General features: G+C 37.2%; 1 protein-coding gene across 1 annotated transcript in view; it reads right to left on the reverse strand.

Annotated features, from left to right (window-relative positions):
* ZNF407 (zinc finger protein 407) overlaps positions 1 to 10,868 on the reverse strand; it is a 335,481-nt gene that overhangs the window by 126,166 nt on the left and 198,447 nt on the right. The window contains exon 6 of the mRNA XM_014870927.2: positions 7,132 to 7,215. Coding sequence (XP_014726413.2) covers positions 7,132 to 7,215 — 84 coding nt within the window. The remainder of the gene's footprint in view (positions 1 to 7,131; positions 7,216 to 10,868) is intronic.

A 10,868-nucleotide genomic window follows, 5' to 3' on the forward strand; every position in this document is an offset into this window, starting at 1 on the left:
TGAACCTAAGCCTATTAGCAGGTATAATTTGAAGTTTTTCAGACTGACAGAAGACATACCACCAGCATAAAGTTACAAAGTCTTAAACTCCTACTATCAGTAAGAGTGGCCTTTTGCAATCAGTAGCAAAAGGCCACTCCCAAATGGCAATGCCTCCAAGACAAATTTTTCAAGCTGTTAATAGCAGGAGACACTGAAGATTTTGAAACAGACTTTGCCAGAATTCTGAGAACAGAGAGAAATATGCATTTTTCATTCTTGGGGATTGCTGGGATTTCTCCTCCCAAGGGAAAAAGATACGCAAGGTCCTCAAGGTCTGAAAACCCCGAATGCTGGATGGAAAGAAACAGAGCAGCTTCTGAAAGCTCCATAAAGAGTTGGAATAATTGCTTTTAGCAGCCACGGGAGAGAATACCAGCTGATGTTTTTCATGTATTGTTTCATGGGACAGGAAAGGTGAAGGGGCAGGACACAAAGCTCAAGCCTCTATGCTGGACAAATTGAGACTGCTAGGAAGTATGTCTTTCCTGCCCCAAATGGGGTTTTCTTGTCAGACCTGACACTTTGCTCTGGAGCAGCTGATTCTCCTAGCAGCTTGCATGGTAGTGGCTGCTGCTGCAATTAAACTCTCTGGGAGGCCATAGACTCCCTAGCAACGTAACCTGTTCTTGAACTGAAGATTTCCTGTTCTGATTTATTTTATCATCCAGCATTAAGGAAGATAGCAACATTTTCAAGCCTAAGTAGTTAAGCCACAGGTATTTTAGATAACATACATACTTATATTAACTGCTTTCATTTAAAATGCAGTAGAACCTTGCCAACTTGCCCTCTTGTAAAAAAAGGCAGATCTGAACTGAAAGGAGATTTTTAGTTTGCCATTCAGGGGAGAATGGATCAAGTAAAGGTTTTCTGCTGTGCCAGGGTAGGGCCAGTGGGGCTGACAGCCGAGGGAGGGCCCATTGAAGCTAGGAGGGCTGGCAAATTCCATCGTGACTGTAAGAAAAATGATAATCTTTGCCCACTGCTCCAGGAAGTTTCTCCTTAGGAAATCCTTGTGGCTAACTGTTCCTGTCAAGCAGACTAAGTGTAAATCTCACCTGACAGAAAATATATCACAGCAGCACCACACAACAAAAGCCAACTAAATGGGGAGGAAAAAAGACAGCCTAGCACAGCCTGTAATTCTTAGCAGCTGTACATGGGAAACAGTATTTTTATGGAAAATTAACCAGGTTAATTAATAAAGTTGAAAAAAACCTAAAAGACAACTAGGTATTTCTTTGGGTTGGGTGATATTGAAGAGTATATTAGCTGCAGAAGTGCTTTTATTTATTTGTTTCTTTATTAAAGTTTTCCATAGACCTACTGATTTAAGAATTTTTGTCTTTCCAATCTATGGGCCAGGATTTGTGTCTTTGTGTCCCAGTTTTACTCCCACCATTCTTGCCCCCAGACATTTCAGGCAATAAACATAATTCTTTTAATACAAGCTGCCATTTAAAATTCCAAGAGGGCTCTTGTTCACCCCCAGTCAAGGCTCTAATTCATATAAAATTAAAATTACACAAATAAAAATATCAGTATTGACAGTATTTTTTCAAACAACAGTATGTAATAACAGTATGTAATAAAATAGAGTATCCATAACCATAAGGGCAAAGTCTACATATTTAAAGACCAATATAGGTAAAAAAAATGAAATCACTCCTCCCCATTACTATTACAGAAGACTCGTCTGTGTCTCACTAACTCTACCTTTATCAATAACAAGTCCCATAAAAAAAAGGATAGGTGTCCCAAAATGATTCAGTGGTCAATAAGCTCCATGGGAGAACAAAAAAGGACACACATTCCAAGATCAAGGACCCACTTTATGGGGGTTTATTTTGTTCTTAACATTAGCATTTTCAAAAAGCTACAATTCCTGACCACAGGATTCACAAAATAAATGGCTTTGCATTTTTGACAATACCGCAACCAACTTCTGAAGTGCATCTGTTGTTTAAGTCACCTGACATGGAAAATTTGAGTTCTAACAATCAAAAACTGGGAAAGAAAATGACAAAAGGGACAGTTCATAAGGACCACCAGTATATAAAAGCAGATATTAAAGCTGCTGCTAACCAGTAACTGAAGTTTTTTCTTTTTCTCTTGGAAAATTTCTCTTAGGTAGGGAGGAAGTTTTAAAAACACAGGTTTTTGGTGTCTGGTCAAAGGTTTGCTATAATCGATTTGCTGCAAATGTAGGTATAACTACAAAAGGGAAAACAACAAAGATGCTCTTCAAATTTCATCTCCTTTGCTGAAAAGAGCAATAAGTCTTCTTTCTGTGCTGCATTTCTTGTGGTATTCAACATTATAATTTTTTTAAGCTGTGGTGGGGAAGTTGAAGGGAAGAAGCTACATTATACATTAAATTCAATGCCGAGTAATGTAACTACACATTAAAGTCAAAGAGCAGTTCACATGAGAAATAGAAACACAAAGTGAGTCACTCATCTGGATAAAAACACATATATTATTAAATTTTCTTTCTTTATTACATTGACCTATAAATGTCTTGAGAAGTGCAAGACTGAAATGAGTGAGCAGAAGCAATCATACAAACAGTGCTCTGTACAATATAAGCTACCATCTTCAAAAATGCATGAAAATATTTGAACAAAGATACGATCTCCTTAAGTAGTTCCATAGGTTCATGGTGACTGCCACAGAAGTGCACAGTCAGTGCACAGTAAGTGTACTTACCCACTAACACTTTTACTACTGTGATGTACTTCCCTGGGAAGATCCCACCACAACCAACACATGGGAAGCAAATGCAGACTGTCAATGTGTAGAAGATGAGGATGGGGTTTTTGCAATTTGCAGGAGAACTAACCAACATTAAGAAAAGGATTTCATGCAAGAGAACACAGGCTGTGACTGATCAGCACTGTTGGACTGAGACAGCTACTACAGCACAAAATGGAAGTTCACTGGGAAATGTAGAAGAACAGGCAAACAAAGGAGCAGAACAGTAAGAGTTCTGTAAGCAACTAAGGAGTAACTAAGGAGTACTAAGTGCCAAGGAGTAACATTAAGAGCAAGAACATAAATAAAAGACATTTTAAAATTATAAATTGTTTCCATGTTTTCAAGCCAGAAATAATTACCCTTGCTTTTCTCTCTTATGCAATTTCCTAGTTGATCATGATTAAGGCAAAATATTTAAATCATCTGATATTATATGCCTCTTGTATATGTGTGTATATGTGTCTCTGTGTGTGTGTTTATTTTTTGTGTCTGATTTAGAGGTTATTTTACATTTTTTTGTTACAAAATTCAGGTAATTATTTAATTCTTTGTGCAATTCAACTTTCTCTAAATCCAGAAAAAACTATCATTAGGAAGATTTTCTTACTGATACAATACTGGAACAGAATATGAATTAAAAAAAACTTGCTTCAGGATGACTCAAACATTAAATCTTTTCCTCCCAACCTTGTTGAGATGCCAGAACTACGGCACCTATGGTCCTGCAGCACCACAAACTGTCCCTTATGTACCACAGAGCACCAGCAGATACTGTGAGCAGTCCAAGTTTCTTAAGACAGTTTATCACAGCCTAGGCAGCCACAAGTGCCTATTGCAAAGCATTTGGCTGACGGAGATGTAAGTACTCCTTTCAGTGTGATAAAATTCTGGTCAAACTCTGGACCACTCCTTAAGCTGCCATTGCTTCAGTTCACAAAACAGAAGTTTAGGCCATGGATATTTATATCATCAGTGAAAGACTTTCAGAATACCAGAGACAGATTCTTGCAGAATAGGATTGTAAGAAGGTGCACTAAGGTCATAAAATAATGTTGGAAAATCTTCCCAGGATAAAATCAGCCAGCGACTTTGCTTATTCTCTGTCAAAAATGTACATTTCTCATAGGACCAGGTCATCATTAAGGACATGACATATTTAAAAGAGAATAAAAACATCAACTGGTAAAACACCAGGAATCTCTCAACAGGTCAAATTATTTGCTCCTTCTTTAGAGTTGAGAAGGCCTATACCCAGGAAATCTTTATGCAGATGCATCATGTTTACAAATATATTAATTACTAAAGTTTTTCAAGTCTTAAAACTAACGGCTTCTTCTTTCAGTTTCACATTGCTGTACTTCTTTTCATTCAAAACCAAAACCATCTCTTAAAGGGATAGCGTCCTATTTACCAAACTGGTCCACATAGTTTGCTGGAAGAGTAACTGAGGGCCAGATTCTGCCACCTTTTTTCACACCAAGTTATACTTCATGCCCCCTGTAGTATTTCAAAATAAAAGGCATCTTTCCCGAGATAAAGGCATTTCTCCAGGTATAAAGAAAGAATCTCATCTAAAATAAATAGAATAAAGAATATCAAAAGTGTAAGTGGCTGGTCCTACAGCCAGTCTTCTCTTGTGTCAAATCTCTACCAGCAGCTGAACATTTCTCTGGGGTGTTGGGACATCTCAGGCCTTGAGGCTGGGACGAGAGGAGACTTGTTAAGTTGGTTAAGACTCCTTAACTACATGTGAGGATTTGTTCATTTGCCCTTGAATTGTGGACCTCTGACAGGTGATAGAAGTAAATCTTGGATAGAAAGATGTTCTGTGTCAGCCCCCTAGACAGCTTGTATTACAGCAGGGAATTATTTAAGCCATTTAGACTATTTTTGATACCTATCCTTTTCAAACCTGATTGTAATTTACTTTGGCATTCTGCTTTGGGAAAATTGTGCCAATTGGGGACAGAGGATTAAAAAAAGGTACAAAGAAAGGTACAAGGAGGAGTGCATGCAGCTAATGACTGAGATAAAGTTGAGCACTGGATGAAAATACAACGGAACCCAGGTACGTGCAACAACGCTAGCAAAGGTGGATTGTGTCATTCTCCTTGAAACAAATAGAAGGTACAGATAATTTTTCTGCTAAAGAATCATCTCTGATTGTTTGTGCCACAGAGGCAGATAAATGCCAAAAAGATAGATCCCTCTGCCTCTGAGATACTGTCCTATATAGTATAAAGTTAATAGCAAAGTAATAACGAGCCTCCAGTCCTGACATAAAATATAAAGTTATGCTTGCTAGATGCAAGCTTCATGATCTATAACCTGCAAATCCCTGTGATCATAGCACAAGAAGCCTCCACCACACTGGCAAAAGAAGGGCAAAAATGCCTTCAGAAACCTGGACAGCTTTTCACCAGGAGTACACCATATTTTCAGCCGAATTTTGCACATAAATCAGGAAATAAAATAGTTTTTCTCTTGGTTGGTGGCCTAATGATACAATATATATTTATTTGATGATAAGGTCTTACATTTCTGAGAAACTAGACCTGCACTCACATAACAGATACAGACAAGAAGGGTAAATACAAGAATTTGCATTTGCTCTACATCCCCATCCTGAAACAACTGTTTACCACTTGAGTGGCTGCACTGACTGAATCCTAGATATATGCAAGATCCCAATGTGTCACAGGGCAGGGCAACGAAAAATAAAAGATATTTCCTATCCTCTTGATAACAATGATTTATTTTTGCTAAAGAATTAATTAATTAATTAACTAATCAATCGATTTCTTAGCCCACATTTGTTAAACTTGTGCCAACATCAAAATTCTTCAAAGCTCCAGAAAAATGGAAACTTTAATTACAACTGAAGCATAGAGCTTCTATTCCATTAGTAATTGCTCACGTTATCATTCAGAGTGTAATAATAAGATAAGTTATTATATTTATTAAATTACTTTTATTGGTCACTTGAAAAATACAAACTTCCTGCAGTGAATGGGAACTGACTGTGGCAGTATTCTTCCACAAATTTATGTTCCTTGTTATCAGAAAAAAAAATCTGAAAGTAGGATTACTAAGTAGACTTGCAAGCAAATTTTGGCCTTGGAAATATATATATTTTTTTGTTTTTTTTTTTTTTTAGAGTTTATCTGTTCCAAGATATTGCCTGACCAGCACTGAAAATCCCACCTTTTTGAAAGCATCAGAATCTCCTCCAAATGCGGTTGCTTTAAATAAACTGAAAACAGGGTGGGAAGAATGGCTTCAGGCTCTCAAGAAAGAGAGTAGCTGCTCTCCAGGAAATTACACATTTAGATGGTATATGTCCTGAATGAAGATTAGTTTATACAGGGACATAATAAAATCTCCCACTGTGATTCCTTTACAAAATCCATGGAAAATTCATGATGTAACAACTACAGCTTCTCATTTGTTAGCCATTTCTTTCCACTGTACATTAGACAATGGTCACTTAACTCACACAGCAATTCCTGATGATATTGCATTATCCTCATGATAGTCAGTAAAACAAAAAAACTACAGTGGCTTAAATAGCAACTTCTACGTCTGTTTGAACAAAATCTATTCAAATAATCAAACACTTACATGGAACTACTGAAAAGCACAATTAAGGTAGAATGTATTAATAAATGTTTAATACTTACACTTTTTCTGGTCTTCTGAAACTAAGAACCAATTTAATTTTGTCTGATATTAAAATTTTATGACCATGTGGTAGGAAAGCTTTACTAATTCTGGGAGAGAAATCTTGTTTTACATGCCAGCCATGTGGTAACTCTTAAAGTTGCACCTATTAATTACAAACTATCTTAAAATTACAAAAGGGCAACTGAAACAACACTAGCTTTCAACCATGCTTCAGTCCAAAAAAAAAAGGATTAATTTATATGTAGTCTCTAATTTTCACCCAGGGACATTCTAGCAGTCTCTTGCAAAATCTTCACAGTAGGTAATCTATTTGGGCCTTGGAAAAAAAAAATTAGTAGACTTAGTATTCATTGAAAGAAGAAAGCCAGTCTTCACAATTCTACTTCCTTCAGAAAAAAACCCAAAAAGCCCCAAAGCCACCAAAAATACCCCCCACTCCCCCTAAGCAATTACTCAAACTCCCAGCTAACAGATTTGACGCAGACCCTGGGCACAGCGATTTCACAAAAACGAGGAAAGAGCAGAGCAAACAATGAGCCAATGCATTATTTGTGCTGCAACGTGCTGTTCGACTCGTGTTACTCCCCAGCGTAGAGGGACTCCCTTGCTGGGGAAAATACAGCGAAGAGGAAAGACAGCTTTACTGACCTGTGTGCTGCCGCCGATGCTTGGTGAGGGCATGGCGTGTCCCGCCGGCAAAGCCACAAAGGTCACAGAGGAACGACTTCTCGCCTGTTGCAACAATAAACAGATGAGGGACTGCGGAGGTCACAGATCATTAAAACATATCTATCAAGGCTTTCAGGGTTACTAATTCCTCCAATCAAATGTTTCCATGTAAATATGTCAAATGGGAATGAAATTACCACTGCGGTTTATTGACTGTGATAAAATCTGAAAAGCACCACTGAACATAATTACATACTTGTCAGACCCATAAAAATTAGCTTTATTATCAATGGAATGGTTTTGTACAACTTCATTTCTGTTAGATGTCTTCCAGATGGGGCTGCTTTATGCACTTGAACAGTTTTTATGCATATCCTGATTTTTTACAATTCCCATACATCTGGCCTTTCTGTGCTGAGTAAAGATTGCCTGGAAAAAAAAAAGTTAATATACTGTATATATGATTCTGCTTAAATAAAATATATTTAATTTATTAACAAATTAAAGGTACTGAGAAATTTTCAACAGACTAGGTCCCAGTCATCTTTAGTTACCTTCTATTCATTAATAAGTATTAAATTATTTTCTTGAACACAAGAAGAGTGCAGGCAACAATAAAAGGCAAATTATTCAGTACCAGTGGCAATTCAGCACTGTTTATGTTTCTAAAGTTTTCATGACATAAAGAAAACAGGTCTGGGGATTGCTACTGAAATTGCAGCAGAACTCGCATTGCTCATCTTCAAATGATAATTCTTCATTCCAAACCTCTGGACCAATCTGAGAGATTCTGGCAAGCTCAATACTCATTAAAAGTGTATAAAATGCCCCCTTTTTAGTTTTGGGGGTTTTTTTAATAGAAGCTAGGATCTTTTCCTGTTGCCTATAAATACAATTTATCATTTCACAGCAATATTTTTACTCACTATGTTCTACCATGAACAGAAATCTCAGTCTATAAATGCCACATGGAAGGTCATTATGAATTAGTAACACTAACCTCAGGTATAGTCTAAATAACCTAAGATAAGACCCAATTTTATTTTTTTTTTTTTAAGAATCCCATTAGTCATTTGGAGCCAAATTGTCTCCTTTCAAAATAACACAGTAGAGAGGGAGCTGGTGGGGCAATGATGCTGAATTCATTGACACTAACAGTCTCCTTCCAATTCTTCCCCGTGGGGAAGAAAATTTAGTTCCTACAAAAGACGGCTGGGTTAAGAGGTCCGGTGTCAAATTACCAAGTCCTCCTGTGGAGACAGAAGGATGGAAACCTCCATGCTGTTTATTCCCACATAGGCAGGTACAGGAATACACAGACTTTCTGGAAAGGCACAGTGCCTCAGTTAACTTTGGATACTGTTCACATAAGCAAGAGACCATCTCGGCAGCGGGAGGTCCCAGGAGAGCCTCGCAGGGAGCAGCTGCCCTCTCCCACCACCACCTCCATGAGGTGTCTGGGGAACCCCAGCTCCTCACCCCAGGTGCCCCAGTGAGGGAGTCCCTTGGCCCTGTGATACCAGGAGGAAAGCAATTCCAAAGTTTCCAGGGTAGCTTGAATCCTACCACCAAAATGGGATGACAAAAGAGCTGATAAACCTCTGCCATGTAGCGAGGCTATGAAATGCAGTGGGCACATATTTCAGAATTTCACTGTTTCAGAAAAAAGCAAACGGTGCATTGTTATTTTCTGCATCCAAACCTGGTCACATAAAACAGACTAAAATTATACAGGACTCTGGGCTTTTTGAAATTTTGGTCTGTTGATGAGAGTATCCCAGAAGAGTAGCTAAGGTGTAAAATAATTCCAGTACCTCTTTTGGGAGTCAATTCCAGCAACCTGTTATTATAACTGAATCTAAAAAAAAAAAAAATCAGAAAAAGCAGAACAAAAACCCATTCTCACTATCACATGAAGAATGCATTTGTGCTAAATGATATAACAAAGTTTGAATTTTACTGCAAAATGTTTGTCAATAATATTATTGCTGAGGCTATGCATGATTGTTACACAGAAATTTCTGTTAAGTCTCTTCCAGGCTTTTTTAAAAATTACTTTATGGCATTTTAAAAATCAGGATCTTCAGCATGTAGCACTTCAATTCATCAAAATATGGAAGAAAAGGAATAGAATGACTACACATAATGCTTAATTATAATTAAATATTAATTTAATTAATTAATCAATTTTAAGTATAAATCTTTCTAACTAGCAGTAATGCCTAACACCCCAGCATAAAATTCACACTTTGAAGTTAAATGCTGTACCATGCCTACCAAGAAATTGCTCATCATCTATATATTATCATAAATTAGTTCATGTTGTGTATAACTTCTAGGAGCAGACCTCAGTATGGCCTGCAGCTTCATACACTAATGAGGACACAGAGCACCTATAGCATCTTTGGAGGCTCATGGTTTTACTGGGCAGTTTATATTTGGGCCTTTGCAACAGCTTTTGAACCACAGAGAAATCATTTAAAATCAATCAAAGGCTTTAAGTAGGGAAACTGATCCATTCTATAAAATAATTTGTCAGTTAAATACTCCACACTTCTCTAGGTTGCATCTAGGAACTCTCGTGCAGTGAGGGCTCTTGAGGGAAGCTTTGGATCTGAAAATGTGAAACTGGAGGAAATTTGGTCCTTGCTTTTTAAAATCAGGAATCTGATTTTTTGCAGCATTCATTTTCAAGCATATTTCTAAATTAATTACCTTATTTGTTGTATGTCTCATGGTATACATACATTTACAAGTATCTGAAGAAACACAGAGAGAAAACTTCATCACCTGTGAAGTTCAGCTGCACAGTATTTCCTAACCCTGAAGTTTGATGGAGGATGAATCCCTCATATCTAGACATAATATTTCATTTGATTTTTGAGCATGTATTGATACATTGATGTATTTTACATTCTTCTGGATATGCTTAACAATTTTATCATTCCAATCTCAGAATTTGCGACTTTTTAACTTTTAGGAAAATGTAAAGGCAATATTTCACTTGCTGTACAGGGGGCTGATCTAACTTGCCATGTTTATATGATAGCAGAAATGCAATAGAAAATGGTCCTTTTCTTAACAACTTGAATTAGTTTCAAGTGTGCCATTTTGCATTCAAATGTAGAAAGACACGGAAACCAATCCTTTATTTTCTATTAGAAAACAGCCACTGTCCCCTATCTCTCATTATGGTGCAGACTACAAGACCTAACAACAAAAATCCATATTATTGATCTAGCCAAGTCTCCACAATTATTCTTTAGAAGGAAACGCCGACAATAAATTACATCTGCACTGGCTTTTCATCTGCTGTTCGATATAAGTGATCTCTCAGGGCAGGCTGGAGACCTTAAATCGTCAACACCCTTGTCAAAGAAGCTAAGGAGGCCTGGGCTTCCCACAAACAGCTCTGAAGGAACTTTTAACCTACAGTTTCAAGCTAAGACACAGATCTTAACAAAATGGGGAAGAATCTGTTCAGAAACAATAAACAAATATTTTTATTTCAAGGGAAAACACTGTGTTTGATCTCTGTGAGAAAATGGCCAGGCTGTAGGTACAGCATTTTTTCCAAGTCTCTTTTTCACTTTCCCAACCACACATGTCTAAGTTCCTAGAAGAGCTCAGATAATGTAATGTCAACCTTATACCGCTTTTCTTTATGTACTATAATTATATGAAGCCTAATAGAATTTCAAAATCTGCATTCTATA

The sequence above is a fragment of the Sturnus vulgaris genome, chromosome 1 (genome assembly GCF_052056855.1).
Source record: "Sturnus vulgaris isolate bStuVul1 chromosome 1, bStuVul1.hap1, whole genome shotgun sequence".
Lineage (NCBI taxonomy): Eukaryota > Metazoa > Chordata > Aves > Passeriformes > Sturnidae > Sturnus > Sturnus vulgaris.